At 49.3% G+C, this 20,138-nt stretch overlaps 2 protein-coding genes and 1 long non-coding RNA gene across 4 annotated transcripts in view; 1 reads left to right on the forward strand and 2 right to left on the reverse strand.

The window, feature by feature from the left end:
- Positions 1–2,044: 2,044 nt before the first annotated feature.
- Cebpg (CCAAT/enhancer binding protein (C/EBP), gamma) lies at positions 2,045–10,058 on the forward strand. Of its 2 annotated transcripts, none has more exons than XM_013026327.1 (2): positions 2,045–2,112; positions 8,544–10,058. In XM_013026327.1, the coding sequence occupies exon 2, from the start codon at positions 8,647–8,649 to the stop codon at positions 9,097–9,099; it is 453 nt and encodes a 150-aa protein (XP_012881781.1). In that variant the 5' UTR covers positions 2,045–2,112; positions 8,544–8,646; the 3' UTR covers positions 9,100–10,058. The 2 variants fall into 2 exon arrangements, with proteins under 2 accessions (XP_012881781.1, XP_012881780.1); XM_013026326.1 differs by lacking the exon at positions 2,045–2,112 and adding an exon at positions 2,556–2,622.
- Positions 10,059–10,337: 279 nt separating this feature from the next.
- On the reverse strand, positions 10,338–12,529 carry LOC105993158. Its single transcript, XR_001175437.1, has 2 exons — positions 10,674–12,529; positions 10,338–10,424 (listed from the first exon to the last, which is right to left on the reverse strand). It is a non-coding gene; the product is annotated as an uncharacterized LOC105993158 (long non-coding RNA).
- A 3,494-nt stretch (positions 12,530–16,023) lies between these two features.
- Pepd (peptidase D) overlaps positions 16,024–20,138 on the reverse strand; it is an 88,870-nt gene continuing 84,755 nt past the window's right edge. The window contains exons 13-15 of the mRNA XM_013026325.1: positions 19,403–19,587; positions 16,742–16,933; positions 16,024–16,548 (exon numbers count right to left, since the gene is read on the reverse strand). Coding sequence (XP_012881779.1) covers positions 16,414–16,548; positions 16,742–16,933; positions 19,403–19,587 — 512 coding nt within the window. The 3' untranslated portion in view covers positions 16,024–16,413. The remainder of the gene's footprint in view (positions 16,549–16,741; positions 16,934–19,402; positions 19,588–20,138) is intronic.

Genomic DNA, 20,138 nt, shown 5'->3' on the forward strand with positions numbered 1-20,138 from the left:
CCCCCCCCGCCCCCTCACTTCTTACAATCTTTTCCCAGCATCTAGTCTTCTATAAATGGTAGGGGAAAATGGTAATTGCTAAATGCCTGTCTTCTGCATTCTACCTGTATGTTCCATGTAGGCTAGGACTATGTTTCTTCTCTTCATCACTAAATTCCAGCTGAGCACCAAATAAATACTTGCAAACTAAGAATGGCCAGCTATTAGCTGAAGAGGAAACACTGGGGTTCCCCCCCCATACACACACACTGTTGACTAGATTTTCTGGGTGTGGAAGGCGTGCCCAGACATACCACTACCTCACTGTTGGAGCAGCCTGGCCAGTGCTCAGCACATCAGAAGCCAACAGGACAGACCTATATACAAGGTTTTCTTTCCCTGTGTCAGCCTTAGGTGACTAGGAAATGTTAGGGGACAATCAAAGCTTTGTGACCAACAGAACGATCCAATTTGAATAGTGCTAAATCTGTGTGAGTGCATGCATTTGTGTGCAAGTGCTTGTACTGGGGCTTAAACTCCAGGCCTGGGTGCTGTCCCTTAGCTTTGTTCAAAAATGGCATCCTACCACTTGAGCCACAGTTCCACTTCTGGCTTTTTTTTAGATTTAAAGTCAAAGGTTAATGACATTGGGCTATTCTCCAAGGGGTGGAGAGGATGTGCATCTTTTTGTTGCCATCTTCCTGGCTTTCTCCTTCTCTTTATCCCTCCCTCCCTTTTTTACCTCCTTCCTTTCCTTCCCTCTTTTTTCCTTCCTTCCCCCCTTTCTCTACTACTTGATCATTTCTTAGTGATCCCTCTAAACAGTTTTAACACAGAGATCTGACCCCTTTTAAAACGACCTTTTTTCCTCTTTTAACATGTCTATTTTCTGAACGATCAGCATTGCTCCAGAGGAAAGTCATTCAACCCATTGGGTGGGCAGCGGAGTACTGCCCTCTACTCCAGGCACTGTCTACTCATTTTTAAAAGACTTTTTGGGCTGGAGCTTGTGGCTCTCAGGTGGTGACACCTGTCTTCATCCTATAGGATAAAGCTCTTCTTTCCTTTTTTTTTGTGGCCAGGTCTGGGGCTTGGCGCTGTCCCTGAGCTTTTTCACTCCAGGCTGGTGTTCTACCACTTGAGCCACACCTCTACTTCTGGCTTTTTGCCGGTTCCATGGAGATAAGAGTCTCACAGCCTTTCCTTCTTGGGCTGGCTTTGAACCGTGACCCTCAGGTCTCAGCTAGGATGACAGGCGTGGGCCACCAGGCCGGGCTTGGAGAAAAGGTTTTCTGTTCTTTTCTCTCTCTCTCCCCCTCACCTCTCTTTTTCTTGTGTTTTCCAATGTTTCCAGGGCATAAGCGTCCATCATAAAGGCAGGAGAGCAAGGGGCTCCGGACAGCCCGATTGCTCCCCGGAAGGCGGATGCAGGGAGACGTCCCCCCCGAAAGTCAACGCGGGGTGCATAGCGGGGGAGGGGCTTCCCAAGGACGGCGGCCAACTAAAGAAGTCCCCCCCCCGGGAAATACTTGTGAGCAGGTGTGGTCCTCCCAGGAGGCCAGTTTCTTCAACTCTCCGACAAGTCTTTTCTCCTCACGGTCACCCACACAACTTCAGAGCCGCCGCCATCACCTCCTGGACAACCACAACCGAAGAACCCCCCCCCCCCCCCCCACACACCCAGCAGCCACCACAGGCCTGTTTTCCCCGCCGCACCCACCACACCCGCCGACCACGCCCCGCCTCAGGCCCGCCTCCCTCAGTGAACCAGCTGATCATTGGCTGGAAGCGCTGCCTGTTTCGAGAGGCGCACACGTCACTCATAATCCGGCATTCCTATTGGTTATGGCGGCGGCGGCGGCGCGCGCGGCTCCTCCCCTCCGGCGGGGAGGGAGTGGGGTGAGGTGGTGGCGAGGGGAGGTGGAGGGGGTGGGGGGGGAGAGAGGGAAACCGGTGGCCGTGGCGGCGGCGGCGGCGGCGGAACGGGCGGAGGCAGCCGGTTTCGTAACCGTCGCTCCTCGGGGCTGACTCGCGGGGCTTTTAGGCCTGGGTCGGAGTCGAGCCTGTGGCCACTCGGGGCCCTCGCTTAGAGCAGAGACCGCCTGAGGGCGGGCGGGCGGGCTGGAAACCCAGGTAAGGAAGCCGCGGGGCGGTCACCACCCAGAGGAGGAGGCGGGGTGGAGGCCGCAAGTGAAGCCGGCCGCTTGCGTGGGCGCGAGCCCGGCCCAAGGAGAGACCTAGCCCGGGTGTCGGTGGCTCACTGGGCCGGGAAGGCCTCGGATGGTTCCCGACTCGGGATACCCCCCCCCCCCACACCGACTTCGACGTCTGATGCAACCTGCCGGCAACACCCGACACCGACGGGCTGAGCTCATCGCTGGCCGGGGCCCCGCGCCCGGGCGCCATCCTGGACCCCCGCTCTCCACCCCCCGCCCCGCGGGGAGGGGACGAGGTGTCTCCCCTTCTCCCCACCCCCCTGCCCTCCAAACGCGCAGGGTGACCAGCCAGGCGCGTATTGGCCCCTGGGGATGCAGAGCTGTGCCCAGAATAGCAGAAGGTGGACCATATCTTTTCGTTTCATGCCACACAGGACATTTCCTGTCGCTTCCAACCACAGCTGGGCTGGCTGAGTGGAAGAGAATGGTGTGTAGCCATTTGTTTTATTTTATTATGCGGTTATATTGTTTTTCCCAGGATTATGCTTATTTTTTTTTTAATTTTTGGCTGGTCTTTGGAGATATTTGCATCTCCTGCAGGTCACTATATATAGACGTAGCGTAGTGCAGGCAGCAGAGTTGAAGGGAAATAGAGCAGAGAGCAAGCAATGGGTGTAGAGGGGGAAGGTTGGTGGGAGCCCTCAGAAAGTAGCTCAGCACACAGGTGTCAGGGGGAAAGAGGAAAGGATGCTTCCTCCCCGCCCCCCAAGTAAGCACGATTGTGTTTCTGCTTTTCAGAAGGTTGATGGGTTTACCTTTTGCTAGATCCATCCTTCCTTTCTTCCTTTCCTTCCCTCCCTCTATCCTTCCCTCCCTCTTCCTCCTTCGCTCCCTTTTTCGTTCCTTCTTTCTCTTTCCTTTTCTTTTTCTTTCCTTTTCTTCTTTCTCTTTCATTTTCTCTCCTTTCTTTCCTTCTTTCTTTCCTGAGAACCTACATCTTAACTTGTATTCCTCTTGGAAAGGTTTTTCATAGAGTTGATGGGCTACAGAAAAAAAAATTGCGAGTTCTGACTCAGGCTGCACACACTTGAATCCTTATTTGAGTATATCAATCATTTTATGTAGATCTGTCTCAAAGCAGCGCAACCCTGCAAGAAAATTTTCAAGTAAGATACTGTAAGCTGATTTTCTTGAAATTCTGCATGTCCAAGTTCTTGATATTAAAGAACTGGTTAGGTATTATGACTTGAATAGTATTTAGGTAAGCTAATTATTCTTCAGGGTAGTCTCTGTCTCTGGAAAAACTCATAAACAAGGATAACTAATTATGGGATGCTGAAGATTTCAGCGTCTTATTTCTTACTTGCCTGGTTCAGTTTAGTGGCAGCCTTAAAAAAAAAAAAAAGGTGGGATCTGGGTACTGGTGGTGCATGCCTGTAATCCTAGCTGCTCTGGAGGCTGAGATCTGTGGGTTGCAAAGTCAGATTTTCTCTGAGATAAACCACCAAAGAACCAGAAGCAGAGGTGTGGCTCAAATGGTAGAGTGCCAGTTCAAGCCCAGTACACTCCCCCCCCCCAAGCAAAACTTCACTTATAAAATTTAATTGAAATATCAACAAAAATTTAAATACAAAACTTCATTGTTAAAATTAAAATTTCAGGAGTATGTTGTATTTGTCAAAAAGGCTATGTGATCTTGGAGAGATGGCTTCATCCTTGGGGAATAAACAGCTCTTGGTAGCCCCCTGAGAAAAACACGTAAGACCTTGTGGGGCTGATTATGGTCTGAAGTTGCTTTGTCTTTGAGAAGTGGCCACAGTAATGATAACTCTAGGTAGCCACAATTCTAGGTTTATCCTTGGGAGGGGTGTCTGCATGGGTTCTTGTGCTGATAGGTGCACTGATTGCCTTCTTTTCTGGCTGCCCAGCTCTAACAGTAAAAAAGAAAAAAGATAGTGTATATTATTCTGTTTGAATGTTGCATCTCATACTCTAGATAGGTTTAAAAGACAATAAATATATATGTGTTTTCTTCTTCCTTTTTTTTGGGGGGGGTGTTGGTTCTGGGGCTTGAACTCAGGGCCTTAGTGTTGTTGTTCCTGAGCACTGTACGAGTTGAGCCACAGCTCCACTTCCAGCTCTTTGGTGGTTCATTGGAGAGAAGTCTATAGACTTTCTTGCCCAGGCTGGCTTGGAACTTATCCTCAGATCTCAGCCTCCTAAGTAGCTAAGGTTAAAGACGTGAGCCATCAGATTCCAGCTACTTTTTCTTCTCAAACTCTTTCTTGGACCCTGCCCTAGCTGCTGGGCAAGTGAAGGTGAACTGAGCCCTGCCCCCAGCTGAGTCTGCAGGGAGATGCAGTAGAGGTGGAGGCCACGACAGTGCTGGGGTAGCCCCGGGCTGCAAGTGGTCAAGCATTGCGGTGACCAGCACAAGGGATCCTGCACTGGAGGGTCAGGACCTTTCGTGTAAGTCCTGGAGGCTGGAGGCACAGACCACTTGTCAGGGGGAGGGTGTGACTCAGGGAGGTTGGAGTGTTCCACGGCTTTAAGGAACTAGGCTCAGCTAGAGACTGGTTCCCCTGAGAGATGATGTCAGCCTGAGGTAATTTGTGTGGCACTGGAATGAAGGGGAATGGGAGATGGAGGTGTTTTCTTCTGTTTCCCTTTGTCTTAGGAACAATAGTCAGACTTGCCAATGATTGAACAGATTGTAAAGAGTTAAAAGGAATGGAGGAGAACACTTATTTTCAGGGGAAAAGGAGGGAGCAACAGGTTCTAAGCATATGAAGAAAACAAGTGACAAAAAGGGCTAGGGAAGTTCTTGACTTTTTTTTTTTCCCCCAAGAGAAGATGGAGAAAAATTCAGTTTTATTTTTCTCATTCTAACATTCCAAGCTTTCATTGTATTAACTGATTTGAATGAACATGACTCAAATTAAGAAATCTGAATCAGAAGAAATGTGTTACTCATTTAGCTCGACATTCTTTTATACATTTGTGCTGTTACTAGACCTCGAACTCATCCTGGGCGCTGTCACTGAAACTTTTTCTGCCTAAAGCTGTTGCTCTACCACTTGAGCCACAGCTCCACTTCTGACTTGTTAGTGGTTAGTTGGCGATTAGAGTCTCACAGATTTTCTTTCCAGGGCTGGCTTTGAACCTCAGTCCTCAGATCGCAGCCTCCTGAGTTGCTAGGATTACAGGTGTGAGCCACCTGTAACCTGCTTAGCTCGCTCTCACACTTCAGTGTTGCCAATTTCATTATACAAGGCCCATTAGCTCTTCCCCAGGATGAACCTGCTAGATTTCCATCTGTGCAAGGTTCCTAAGGATGCTGCTGCTTCCTAAGGATACTTGTTGGGGACCACTCTTTGAGATGTGCTCCTTAGCTTTCCTATCCTCCTGGAGTGCAGTGGTCACTTGCAAGGAAATGGGCACCACCCCACTTCCTGTACCCTGAACTTCGGATCAGGGTTGGTCCACAAGGAGCCAGACCTGTATTAAGTTTTAACTAGCCAGATTTGAAATAAACTTCCTTTATTAGTCTGTTGTAGGTGCTCAGTAAATGTGGAAGGAACAAAAGTATAATGCCATAGTTTTTGTTCATTCTCTATGTAAAGTACTCCTTTATTTTCCTCTTTGATCTGTTACTTGGTTCTTTTTTTTGGGAGGGTATCAGTCATGGGGCTTAAACTCTGGGCCTGGGTGCTGTCGCTGTGCTCTTCAGTTCAAGGCTAGAGCTCTACCACTTGAGCCATAGTACCACTTAAGCTATACAGTACCACTTTTGGTTTTCATGTGGTTGATTGGAGATAAGAGCCTCAAGTATGTTCCTGTCTGGGTTGGCTTTGAACTGCAATCTTCAGATCTCAAGTTTCCTGAGTAGCTAGGATTACAGGTATTACCAGCACCCGGCTTGGTTCATTTTTTCTTCACTTTAACAATTTTTTAAAAATTTATTTTTAATTAATTAATTTATTTTTATTGTGAAAATACCGTACAGAGGGGTACAATTACAAGGGCAAGGTAATGAGTACATTTCTTATCAAGCATTGTAGCCTCCTCCTTTGTTTCCCCTTCCCATCCCTTCCCATTCCTTCCCATCCTCCCTCCGTCCCCTGACCCAATCCTCCCCCCCCCCCACCAAAGTTATAAAGTTTGTTTTCGACATAACGACTTGTACATCTCACTGTTGCAATGGGTCCACCTGTATCCCTATTTAAACAATTTGTTGTTTCCCTTCCCCTCCACAAATTATACTGGCATCAAATACAGTGAAATACAGGGGTTATACAGTGGGGGAGGGACATACAAAGAAATATTTAACAACTTTCTTGAAGATTTTTTTTTTTTTTTTTTTTGGTCGTGGGGCTTGAACTCTGGGCCTGAGTGTCTCCCTCAGCTCTTCAGCTCAAGGCGAATGCTCTAACACTTGAGCCACAGTGTCATTTCCAGCCTTTTCTATTTGTGTGTTAGGAGGAATTGAACCCAGGGCTTCATGCATGCTAGTCAGGCACTCTACCACTAAGCCACATTCCCAGCCCCTTACCTTGGCAGGATGAGTCAGACAGAGATAGAGGAACCCCTTCCCATTCCTGTAGCTTTGGTTCAAAAGTAGGCATGACCATCGCTGAATTTGGAGTCTCTAATGACTAAAGTCAGAGGCTGAGTTTGTGGCCTGTAGTCAACCATTTCCACATATTTCCCTTGTGTGCAGCAGGGGGACCTTGAAGTCCCCAGGGAGGCAGAGCCGAGATCAGAGTTGACCTGCTTTTCTTGTCTACTCTGAGCTTGGCTACATTTGCTATAGAGATTAGAGAGTAAGAAAATAATCGGTATATAAAAAGTTTTTAAGTAGATAATTAAAATGAATACGATTGCAGTTGCAAAGACAGTTCCAGGAGAAGTATTAAAACAAGTTTTTTTTTTTTAATTGGGTAAAACACTGAATTTACACAAAGAAGTAAGCACTAGTGTCTCAGTAGTAGTGAATGGCAACTCTATAAGTAGAAGCAAAATGAGGCAACCTCATAGATTTTCAGGGGAAATTGTGAAAAGCCCATTACTGAGCAAAGACTTGGAGTAGAAATCCATCATGGTTTGGAGGGAAGCTCTCTGTCTTGCCTTAGTACTGGAGTGGGAACAGATGAACCACTAGCTCTGGGCTGGCCGAGTGGCTTTTAAAACAACTCATAGTAATGATATATAGTCTTGAAAAAGCAGACTTGAAAAAGAGAAGACTAATAACAGTGTTTATAGCAGTGCCTGGCTCAAGTTTGGTCAAAGCTATGGGTGTTTACTAAGTGAACTTTTCTGAAATGATTATGGGATGCACTCCAGAGTTTTCCTATTGATTTAGTTGTAGCTGTTTTGTGAAAAGGATCATTTTGTGGTTTTAATCCATTTCCATAGTTGAACCTAGTCTAGTACTTTCATTTCTTTTTTTTTTCTTTTTTCCTGATCCTTGAAGTTGGCCTGAGCATTGTCCCTGAGCTTTTGTGCTCAAGGCTGGCCCTCTACCACTTGAGCCACAGCTCCACTTCTGGCTTTTTTGTTGTTAATTAGAGGTAAAGAGTCTCATGGACTTTCCTGCCTGGGCTGGCTTTGAATAGTGATCTTTAAGATCTCAGCCTCCGGAATAGCTAGGCTGACAGGCAGGAGCTTCCATTTCCATAGGCAGCAGCACTCGCTGCCCTGCCCCTGAATCCCAGGCACTTGGACTTCCTTTCTTTGTGATTTCAGATTTCTATATGTTTCAGGAATTATATCAAGGATAAACAGAATGAGAAGCAAGGGGGAACCTTACCAGGTGTCTCTGAGTGCCTCTGTCCAAGAAACTCACTTGGAAACTTTGAGAAAGCTCAGCAAGCCAAAACCTTTTCAAAAATACCCCATAAAGGATGCTGGCCAAGAGTTAATCCTGGCTGACTCCAGTTTCTGTCTGAATTGGGAGCGTGGGCGCCACAGCATCCTATTCCTCCTGGAGTAGTTTGACTCGACCTGTAGTTAAAGACGGTTTTTCCCTTTGGTTGCAGGTGTCTCCTAACCATAATTAACCAAACACCTCAAATATCTCCCTGGCAGATTGTCAAGTGCTGCCGATTCATAGGAGCTACCCTAATTAGTGTCTTCTTTTGTTTTTTTCTCTCCCTGTCTTGATAACCATCGATCACAGATGGGCAAAGCCCTTGGGGGGTTCAGGTGGGCTGGGCTCCGCTTAGGGTGCCTCTGTACCAGCTTACCTGTAACTGGAAAGCTTCAGACTTCGGAAGTGTTGGGACCGTTGGCTCTAGACTTGTCTCAGCGTCAGCAGTGTATGTGGCCTGCCGCAGGGGGGCCATGCAAGTTTAATTTCATTCAAGCCTGCCATTCGAAGTATTTTAATTCCATTTCTTTTTTAACTAGATACACCTGGAGATTTTGGGGGCAGCTTAGCGTGGCAACCCTATTGATCGCCTTGTGCTCATTTCTACCTGTCCCCCCCGCGTTGGCAAGGGAGAGTGTCCAAATGAGCAAGATATCACAGCCAAACAGTGCCGCAGGAGTGAACGGGGTCAGTGTCATTCATACCCAGGCCCATGCCAGTGGCTTGCAGCAGGTCCCTCAGCTGGTGCCTGCTGGCCCCGGGGGAGGAGGTAAAGCTGTGTCCGCCAGCAAGCAAAGCAAAAAGAGTTCCCCCATGGATCGGAATAGCGACGAATACCGGCAGCGCCGAGAGCGGAACAACATGGCTGTTAAAAAGAGCCGCTTGAAAAGCAAGCAGAAAGCTCAAGATACCCTGCAGAGGGTGAACCAGCTCAAAGAAGAGAACGAACGCTTGGAAGCCAAAATTAAACTGCTCACAAAGGAATTAAGTGTACTGAAAGACTTGTTTCTGGAGCATGCGCACAACCTTGCAGACAACGTGCAACCCCTTAGCACCGAAACGACCACGACAAATTCGGAGAGCACAGGACAGTAGACCTCATTCTCTGCAGACTTGACAACTTGGGGGTTAAAGGGGCGACCATGTGCACCCCTCAAATGGCTGAGTGGTGTCGAGCCTTCTCTATTCAACCATCCATTGGAGGTTGTTTTCTAGGATCACCACTAAAGAGTCGATTAGCCAGGGAATTTACATATCGATCTTAAAATGTGGGGGTCAGAAGAATGCTAAGGTGTATGGTTAACACAAAATATCCTGGACCTTGATGTTCTTGAGTCTTGACTTTGTCAGAAATAGGCTTCTTTTAGGTTGACAGAAAGAATGGAAAATTGGCAGATCGTGCAGGCAGCTCTCGGTTTTAGCAGAAAAGATCAATTGGGTTAAGTGAAATTGCCATCTATGTTAATCTATTTGTGATTAAATTGTCTATTACAATCCTGGGACTATAGAAACTAAACAGTTTGTAATTGGGCACAATTTTATGTATAGCATACACCTTGTTTTAGTATAATTAATACTGTCCCATCCCTTCCCTTCCTCTGCCCCCACTGTAGTAAGTTTCTGAACTGTGATGTTAGCTTACATAAAGAAGCCACATCACACCGTAAAAATAGAACACTTAGGAAGCAGAGAGACTTAAAAAATAAAAGACACATTAGAATCATGCTTTTGGGATACCTTTGGGTTACTGGATGACATAGTTTTGTGATGGATGTTATATATATATATATATCTATATGTCTACATATAGACATATATATAGATATATCCCCACTTGTGTCCCAAAATTTTAAGCTTCTGTAATTGCTAGTGAAGCTTTTTTTTTTTTTTTTAAGTTTCAGAATCCATTTTGACAGCCAAGTTAGTAAATAAAGTGATTTAGCAGCTTGGTGGCATAAGCTACTGATTAGGATTGGGAATACTAGTGCAGCTGGTAGTTTCTTCCCTGTGCAAAATAACTGCCTAGGGCCACAATTTTTATGTGTGTGTGTGTGTGCGTGCTAGTCCTGGGGCTTGAACTCAGGGCCCAGGTGCTGTCCCTGAGCTGCTTTGCTCAAGGCTGATGCTCTGCCACTTGAGCCACAATGCCATTTCTGGTTTCCTAGTAGCTCATTGGAGATAAGGACTTTCCTGCCCAGGCTGGCTTTGAACCTTGATCTTCAAATCTCAGCCTCCGAGTAGCTAGGATTACAGGTGCGAGCCTTGGGCACCTGGGCCGCAGTTTTTAAAGTAAAAAATTTTCTGGTGAAGAAACAAGCACGATTTTTTATTTAAAGACAAAATATATCTGGTAAAGAAACATTTGGTTGTAACCAAATGATTTGAAAAATGTATCAACCTTGTCCCATCCCAAAAGAATACTCCTTTTTTTTGTCGGTTGGGGGGCTTGAACTCTGGGCCTGGGCGCTGTCCCTCAGCTCTTCAGCTCAAGGCGAGCGCTCTACCACTTGAGCTATAGCACCACTTCCGGTTTTCTGGTGGTTTATTGGAGATAGGAGTCTCACAGTCTCTCCTGCCCGGGCTGGCTTTGAACCGTGATCCTCAGATCTCAGCCTCCTGAGTAGCTAGGACTACAGGCGTGAGCCACCAGCGCCCGGCCAAAAGAATACTCTTAAGAAAACTTGAAAGTCCAAGGTTTTAGCCTTTAATTTATTTCCCTTAAAAATGTCTTTTTATATTGTTTATATTGTGACAGTTTCTTTTTCTAGTTAGTAGGCTTTTCTTCTAGATTCGATATACCCTGCCTCTGTTTATCCACTTGGGTGTTTTTATGTTCCATAAATTATTTTCAAAAGAAAATATTGGTAACACTCAGGATATTGACATTTTTGTTGACTTAAAATATGTCAGTTATTATTGTAAGGGCATCTCTAGAGTCTGCCTTATTTCATGTTGATAGTTTATAGATTCTCTCAACTTTTTTCCTTTTTTTTTTTTTTAAAGCAAAATTCTAACTCCCATTTGTTGGCTTCGGTGTATTAAGTGACTAGACACGAGTCCTATGTGACTAGAGTCTGGGTTACCAGCACCTCACTTGAACCTGGTCATTTCTGGCTGCTCTGCTGTTCTCCACGTTGGACTTGAGGCAATGGAACCAGCAGGGAAGTGGACTGGCCCCTGGCTTTGGTGGGAGACTTCTGACTGCCACTCTCCTGTCGTGTCGCGCTCGCAGCTCGCCAAAGCCAACACCTTGGGCAAGCCCAGCATTGTTCCTTGTGACACTTCCCAGGAAGGCTGTTAACCACCCAACAACCAGCCAGCAGGCTCTGTGGCTTTTTTTTTAAACTTGTTTTTTATTAAATTAGGACCCAATACCAGTTTGTTTACTTCAGCTAGAATATTGATCTGCTCATAAAGTTGATAGATGTTTTGAATAATTTAGCCAGGATGAACCCACAGAATCCTCCTGAATCTTTTAACTGCTGAGGGATGTTCTATCATTAGCTTAATTGGAGATGCAGTTAGGCCCCTTGAATGTTTAAACACCTATAATAGGTGTTAATGGACATTTTAATTTCTTATCTCCCCCCTCCCCAATAGCTTCCTGAAATGGATGCCTTCATGGGATTAACCAGGCATGAAAATGAAGTATATTGGAGGAAGTGTGTGTGTGAGAGTGTGCTCAGGAGAGAAGATTGGAGCTTGTAGGAAGATCAGTTCAAGCTTTCCTTTCACATTAGCACAAGCCAGTAATGGTGCATAGGACAGGGATGTTAGCCAGCTCTTGACCATCTTAGGGGAAAGTTGTTAGTCTGGTAGATTGGTCAGTGTAACGTTGGGGGAAAGCAGGAGTGGGGAGGGGGGTGAGTTTTAGGAACTGCAAGGTGACATTTGTAACTTTTGGACTGTTAGCATTGGCTCTGTTCTGTGGCCCGCTCAGAGGCGGAGGGAAGCTGTAGTGTGGAAGCTTAGAGCTGTGTGTGTGAATCTCCTGGGAGAGGTGCTCACTGGCTGGGGTCTCTTATCCTGAGGTCAGAGCCCCTCTCCCTGGCCTGGCTCCTTGAAGCGACTAGGGTGCCAGCTCCAGATATCTGGGACATTTTTACTAAGTAGTAGCAAGATTTTCCCAAAATATGACCAGATGTTGGAAATTGAGGTCATGAGTGTGCGATTCTGAAGTTTCTGTCAACCGTCAACATCAACAATTGGACATGAAGGGGATTGTATGGATATTTCTTAACACCTACTAGAGGGCTGGAACTTTGTACCCAAACACCCAAGTTAGCACTCCCTCCCAGTGCTTTCTGATGCCTTAGAAATAGGAGAAATGGTTCTGTTCTTGTTGACATGCTAGTGAAGAACAAGTTCACAAGATAGTTAATTCCACCAGACACATCTGCCTCTCAGGAAAAAGTACTCGCTTGTTCTTTTTGTCCCTGGTTTTCAGTTTGTGAGATTACTCTATTTTTTTAAATATAATTTTATTTCTTTCAACGAATTTAAAAATAAAAAAAAAGCCTTTGAACAATGACTATTTCACTGTGGGTTTCTTTCTATTAGACACAAAAAAGCAGTTTGTACAAGGACCTGGGAGGGGCCTGCGGCGCCTGGCTGTTCTGGCCCCAACCTGCCTTTCCCTTCAGTGGTGAGAACTGGCTTTCTGTAGAGCACATCTTTAGTTATAGTCTTAGTAGAATGCATTCTACCCCAGAGAAGGGATCCATGGGTTCTGCCTAATTACCTAGCATCTCAGTATTGGTCTCTTTTGACCGTGGGGATGGTTTTTTTTTGTTTGGGTTGGTCATGGGGCTTGAACTCAGGGCCTGGGCGCTGTCCCTGAGCGTGTTTGCTCAAGGCTTGTGCTTTGCCACTTTGAGCCACAGCTCCACTTCTGGTTTCAGGAGGCTAATTGGAGATAAGAGTTTCCTGCCCAGGCTGGCTTCAAACCATCATCCTCACATCCCAGCCTCTTGAGTATCTAGAATTCTAGGTCTGAGGCCCTGGTTGTGGGGACAGTTTTAATGGAGACAGTCTTAAGTTTGAAGTAGACAAAAGGCCTTTCCCCTACCAATACTATTTCATAGAGGTGAATTCACTGATACAATGGATCTGAGAAGTGTGTTTCAGAGGAAAAGGCCATTTCCATACTTGCCTTCTATGAGGCTTTGTGTTTGGGGAAACAAATTATTGCGCTTTCATGAAAAAGTTGTAGGACAGTTACTTTCCCCTCAGTATATCCCATTTCATTTTAGATTTTTTTTGTCAGTCTGGGCTTGGGCACTGCCCCTACGCTCTTTAGCTCAAGGCAAGCACTCTACTGCTTGAGCTACAGCACTACTTCCAGTTTTTTAGTGGTTTACTGGAGATGAGTGTCACGGACTTTCCTGCCAGGGCTGGCTTTGAACCTCGATCCTCAGATCTCAGCCTCCTGAGTAGCTAGGATTACAGGTGTGAACCACCAGTGCCCAGCTCTAGAATTTTTTTTTTTTTTTGGTGGTAGTGGCATTTGACTCCGTACACTGCACTTGCTAGATAGGTACTCTACCACTTGGAGCCATACCTCACAGTCCTTTTTCTGCTTTTAGTTAATTTTTCAATTAGGTTCTGGTGAGGGTTTTTGTCTGGCCAGCTTTGGTATCAAGATTACCTATGGCCTCCTGCGTAGCTAGGATGACAGGCACCCGCCAGTGTTGCAGCCTTGTTGATCAAAATGGCATCTTGAGCCGGGCGCTGGTGGCTCACGCCTATAATCCTAGCTACTCAGGAGGCTGAGATCTGAGGATCGAGGTTCAAAGCCAGCCTGCGCAGGAAAGACTGTGAGACTCCTATCGCCAATAAACCACCAGAAAACTGGAAGTAGCACTGTAGCTCAAGTGGTAGAGTGCTCGCCTTGAGCTGAAGAGCTGAGGGACAGTGCTCAGGCCCAGAGTTCAAAACCCATGACCGACAAAAAAAAAAAAAAAAGGCATCTTGAGAGTTTTTTGCCCTGGCTGGCCTCAAATCCTGATCTACTTCCAGTCTCTTATCTCCTGAGTAGCTGAAACTACAGGAGTGAGCCACCTTACCCAAGGGGAATTTTTATAGATTGTGAAGGTCTCAGGTCTTCTCATAACAACACCGTCAGAGGAACCCTTTCACTGCCAGTAGGTACCTGGAGAGTTCATACACATTTAACAGGCACTTGAAGGAGAACACCGACCGCGTCCTCTTCCATTGCAGCTCAGACTGCAAGTCCTTTCTAACTGCGTTTCTGGAGCAGGAGAAAGTGTGCAGAGCCGTCCTCTCCTGGGTCTTCCCAGACAGCAGGATGGCCTCTAGAACAGGTTGTAGCTCCCTAGCATGCCAATTGCCAGACCCATCTTGTAATGTGGCTCCTCCTGCCAACTACCTGTACTATTTCTCCTACCGTTTCTTTGGAGTCCTTGGTTTCAAATGTACCATGTTTTGCTCCTCACTTCAATCCCTTCCTGACTGCGCCCCCCCCCCCCAGCTGTCTGTACAAGGCCAATCCTGTTTCTGCCCTTCCTGGTGCTTCTCACCAACAGTGCACCTCTGCATGGTGTTTCTGATGAAGCCCCTTAGGAGGGGTGAACTCAGTGCAGAGATGGTGATTGTGTTGTTCTGGTACACTGTTCTGGTACGAAGTAGATGTTGAGTTAGTCATGGCCCTTCCAGAGGGGGCTCTGGCACCATGTAGCTTCTGGAAGGTCTCTAATGAACTTTTTTTTCTTTTGGTCGGTTGTGGGGCTTGAACTCTGGGCCTGGGCACTGTCCATGAGCTCTGCAGCTCAAGGCCAGTGCTCTAGCACTTGAACCATAGCACCACTTCTGGTTTTCTGGTGGTTAATTGGAGGTAAAAATCTGCAAGGGGAATTTCCTGTCCACTGGCTCTAAACTGGGATCCTCAGATCTCAGCTTCCTGAGTAGCTAGGATTATAAGTGTGAGCCACCGACACCCGGCTTTTTTTTTTTTTTTGGGTACAGTCGTGGGGTCTGAACTCTGGGCCTGGGTGCTGTCCCTCAGCTCTTCAGCTCAAGTCTAGTGCTCTACCACTTGAGCCACAGCGCCACTTTCGGCTTTTTTTTTTCTTATGTGGTGCTGGGGAATTGAACCCAGGGCCTCATGCATGCAAGGCAAGCACTCTACCACTGAGCCACCTTCCCAGCCCCGACACCCGGCTTCTAATGCACTTTTGAAGCTGTCTAAACTTCAGCTGAGGTTGGTGACCTTTCAGTGCAGCTTCCTCAGCAACTCGGGTCATAACTCCTCAGGAAGACTAGCTTGGGCTGATTTTCTGTCCCATCATGCCTTCATTCCTGACATCCTTTCCTCCCATTCATCCTTCACCTTGGCTCAGAATTCCCGAAGCCATCTGGGGATGGGCAGTTCGGTGGGGTCAGTGAGACAAATGGACACCTGAGGCTGGGACCAGGCACTAAGACCAGGCACTCACTAAGTTGTGAGTGCAGTTCCATCAGTGGGCTTCCACTCTTGGTCATGTGGCTGCTTTAGGTAGGCATTGTCTGGCTGCTGGTTTGCTAGTGGTCCAGGGGCCTTCCCCTCATGCCCCAGTGCTTCTGGTGCCTGCTTGGGGAGCCTGGCAGAGGTGGCACTGCAGCCCAGCAGAGTCCCTGGAGCTCAAAGCAGGCTTGGGGGAGGCTCCCCTGTTCAGCCTGCCAGCCTGAGGCAGAATCAGAGGCGCATAGCCTGTACTCCCCCAGCGCCATTTTCTTTTCTTTCTTTTTTGTCAGTCATGGGGCCTGAACTCTTGGCCAGGGCACTGTCCCTGAGCTCTTCAGCTCTAGGCAAGCACTCTACCACTTGAGCCACAAGTGCCACTTGTCTCACAGACTTTCCTGCCTGGGCTGGCTTTGAACCATGATCCTCAGATCTCAGCCTCCTGAGTAACTAGGATTACAGGTGTGAGCCACTGGCGCCCAGCCCAGTGCTATTTTCCTATCTCAGGGTTCTGGGTCCAACATGCTCATTTGCAAAAAGGATGAAGCAAAAGTCAGGCATGGAGGGCTGTTTTTATGTTTGAAAAACTTTATTGCAAATTCCTTTCTGCACATTGATTTTTGAGAGAAAACACTGGAAATGTATCTTCCCGGAGAACAGAAATAAAAGTGGCAGCAAGCTGAAGTTTAATTGCTACTAAACAACAGGACTCATTTCCATTGGTTATTTAAATTGTTGTCGTTTAGACAGAGCACACAGAGATGAAGGGTAGGTTTTTGCAGAACAAGTGGCAGGATTTGGCAGGATCACGTGACAATGCCAAGATGTGACTTCTGAGTACCACGTCTCCCCCTGTGCAGGGCTAACCCCGAATGCTGCCTGGAGGGAGGGAGGCTGGGAGGCCACAAGGCCAGGCTTGGCTTCAGACTCCCTGGGCCCCTAGGCTGCCTCTACTTGGAGCTGAAGGGCGTCAAGGCTTTGTCAGCGCCCGCCATGCATGCTTCGATTTCCTCCACGGTGCGGGGCACGCAGGTGAGCAGCTCCACGCCAGTGTCAGTCACAGCAACGTCCTCCTCAATGCGGACCTGGGTCAGAGCGACAGGCACTTGTGACGGACGGTGCCCTCCCCCCCACCCAGGACCTTGTGAGGTGGGCAGGGAATCTGCAGGACTTATGTTCCGCCCTACTGTGGCACACATCTGGGGGAAATCATCCCTCCGCTGCTAGGCAGGTTGAGGGCACTGTGGGTGCAAGAATGTGGGACTCACGGGCACTCACCCCTCCAAAACGGCGAAAGCGCTGCAGGACCTCCTGGTTGAAGAAGCAGGCTTGGGCTGGGTCTGCCAGGGCCTGGTCCAGAAGGTGGTCGATGAAATAGATGCCCGGCTCCACGGTGAGCACCATGCCTGGCTGCAGGTGCCGTGCAGTGCGCAGGCTCCGCAGGCCTGGCTCATCGATGCGCTCCACACCCTGCGGGTTTGAACTCGGCTTCACACTTGCTAGACAACTGTCCTATTACTTAAGCCACACGTGCAGCCCATTTGTTCTTGAGTTCAAATACACTCCTAATGTTTTTGCCTGGAACTAGCCTTGGACTGCTATCTTCCTACCTATACCTCCTGTGTACATGGAATTATACCCACATCTAGCTTATTGGTCAAGATGGGGGGGGGAGGGGGAGAGTTTCACTAACTTTTAGCCCAGGATGGCCTTGAACTGTGATCCTCCTGTTCTCTGCCTCTCAGGTTGTTGGGAATACAGGTGTATGCCTCCTCACCTGTCCACAGGTCCTTCTGATAAGGCCCATCTGCTTGCACCTATCTCTGCATTGTGAGTTGCTGGTTACTTCTGGGCTGCCTTCAAGAGCCCCCTAAGGTCCCGTGCACAAGGACAAGCTGCCCAGGTGGGCCCACGGGCTAGCAGCTGCCCCCGCTGAGGCCCCCTCTCCAGGCCAGAGGAATAGCAGCAGCCACATAAGGCCAGCCAAAAAAGCTCTTAGGAAGGCTGCGGGCCTCCCGAGCGCATCTTCCCTTCCAGCAGTGGAAACCGGGCGCAGAAGTGCCAGTGCCGCTCCCGGCCCCACCCCTGGCCACCCCGAGTTTCCACGTGAGCCTCCAGGAAGGGGAGCAGTGCTGCCACCAGGGCAAGCCTGCCAGCACCAGCAGCGAAGGGCCCGCGTGGGCACAGTCCGGCAGGGGGGCTCGGGAGACGGGCGCTGGGGCTGCCTGTGGAGGACTCATGTCCTTGCTCCCTCGGGTCCCCGTGCGGCCCTCTGGCCTCCGGCCGGGACCTCTATGCGAGCGGGCCGCGAGCGAGCTTTCTGGGGAGGATCTGAGCTTGCTCTGCTTCACTTGCAGCTCCCCAGGAAACCAGCTGCAGGGAGATGGGGCTGTCACTTCTGACTGTTTGGGGGCCAAGAACATCAGACTTCAATTAGTGGTTCATGTAAGGTAACAGAACCAGGCTGGCTCAGCCTCTGAGGGAAGGCTGGGGCTGAGCCTCCACCAGGGCGGGGACAGCCGCTCTGACCTGGTGTGAACAGACTGGGGCACAGTGAAGGGACCCTAGTGGGTCACACTGGGCAGACGCTGGGCCGCTCAGAGCACCTCTGGGCTGCCGAGCTGGAGGCTGGGCTGCAGGGGGGCTCTGCAGGCAGGGGTACCTGTTTAGCCTGGTGACTGGCACCTGGATGAGAGGTGCTCACGGCAAGGGCAGGATCTGCTTCCTGTCCACAGATAGCTCCTGGGGCTCTGTTCCAGTCGGCCTGCCCCTGCCCTCTATCCCTTTCATGTTGCACCTAAAGGCCTCATCCCCTTCCTCCACACATGGCTGTCAGCCAGGAACCTGCCAAGATGGCGCCTTTCTTCCTCTTCCACAGGGCCCAGTGCACAGGGGATCAGGCTTGCTGACCCCCCCCCCCCCGCACTCCCGCCCCGTGCACAGAGCTGAGCTGAGGACGAGAAAGGCTGGGCCAAGTGAGGTACAGGCCCAGGAATGCCAGCCTTCCTGGGGGTACCCATCCCTGCCCCTGCCTGCACAGAGAGCTCCAGGATGCCTCAACTTTTACTGGGCTCTGAGCGGGGGAGACCCAGATGTGTCTGTAGGCCTGAAGTAAAACAAATGACTTTTATAGGAAAAGTCATATTTTCTTCCCCCAGTGTTTATCTGTCAGAAGAATAGACTCTGAGCACAAAGAGCTGCTTACTGGAAAAGATGAAAACAGTTTGCTGCCAATTTTCTTTGGTGGAAAAAAAAAAAAGTGCTTTGGCGACTAATGAATCCCGAACGTCAGCTAACAATGTCTGGAGGCCTCTTGGCTCTCCTGCACAATGGCATGGGTGAGGGGCAGAAATTAGGAAATTAAAACTGATTTTGTTTCTTCAAATTTAACTGTTTACACTTGAGGAAAAAAATAATTGAATAATAATGTTTCTCTTGAGCAATGCCCTACCCCCCCCCAAAAAAATCATTCTTCATGCTTTCAAAATACCCTGAAGCCAGGAGGCCAAGCCTAGTCTTGGCTAACTGGCTGGTGGGTCCCAGGGTGTGTGCCGATTGCACAATCGGCCCCCTGCACGGTGGGCACCAGGCCAAGCAGTGAGAATGGCTCTGCATCCCCCCCCCCTCTGCCACAGGGCCTGGAGGGGTGCAGCTACCTGCCCAGAAGGGCCTGGGGAGGGGGTGGGTTCTAAGGCCCCCCCCGGGTGGTTCTGAGGGCTGGTGGGAAGGGCAGAAGGGAGCTGTGGTGGGCATAGCCAGCTGCAGGTGCTGCCCAGGGCAGAGGACACCGCAGCCAGGAGCAGGAGGAGCGTGAAGGACCAGACTCGCTGAGGGACACAGTGCAGCTCTATAATGCTGGCTTCCACTGTACCCCGTATCTGCCCCAAGAACCCTCCAGTGCTCCCACAAACCCCACTCTGCAGACACGCCCACACTGACCTCAGGGTAGCCTCCCACATCGTGCACATCAAGGCCCAGGAAGTGGCCGAGCCCGTGGGGCATGAACACGGCTCCCAGGTGGACCTGGACCATGGCGTCCACGCTGCCGCTCAGGATGCCGATGCGGGTCAGCTCCTCCAAGTGGATGCGGTCGGCGAGGCGGTGCATGTCAGGCCACCAGACACCTGGGGGTCACAGCGAGGCTGCGGTGGGCTAGGGCCCCCCTCCCCCGCACAGGGCTAGGCAGAGAAGCCACAGGAGGGACACACACCATGGGGCCCAGGATGGTCCTTCTGGCCTGAGTGTGGACCCTGGGACCCCTCTGTCTTCCCATTCGGTTTAAGGGGTTCAGCCCTTGCCATGGCCACCCAACTTAGTGTTTGTGGGGCCAGGGGCCTTAGGGAGACAAAAGCCTTGTCTCCCAGTAGCAGAGGTGGTGGCTCAGGCCCAATGCCACCCCAGAACTGTAGCCCCACTTTGGGTTTTCTGCCTATAGGGCAAGAGGGGGCCCAGCCGAGGGAAGGGCACCCCTGTATACCACAGAATGGCTTAGTCACCCTGGAAGCCCCTGTGGGGAGCAAAGGTTTCTGGGGTGAAGGTCCAGCTGGCGCAGTATCGCCCACAGTCGGGCAGGGGTCTGGAATCATCTCCAGGGTAGCTTGGATGGCCAGGCCCAGGCTGCTAATCAAGCTGCTCTTTGCCCCACGTTTCTGGGGTGAATGTCACCACAGACAGC

The sequence above is a fragment of the Dipodomys ordii genome, unplaced genomic scaffold (genome assembly GCF_000151885.1).
Source record: "Dipodomys ordii isolate 6190 unplaced genomic scaffold, Dord_2.0 Scaffold92, whole genome shotgun sequence".
Lineage (NCBI taxonomy): Eukaryota > Metazoa > Chordata > Mammalia > Rodentia > Heteromyidae > Dipodomys > Dipodomys ordii.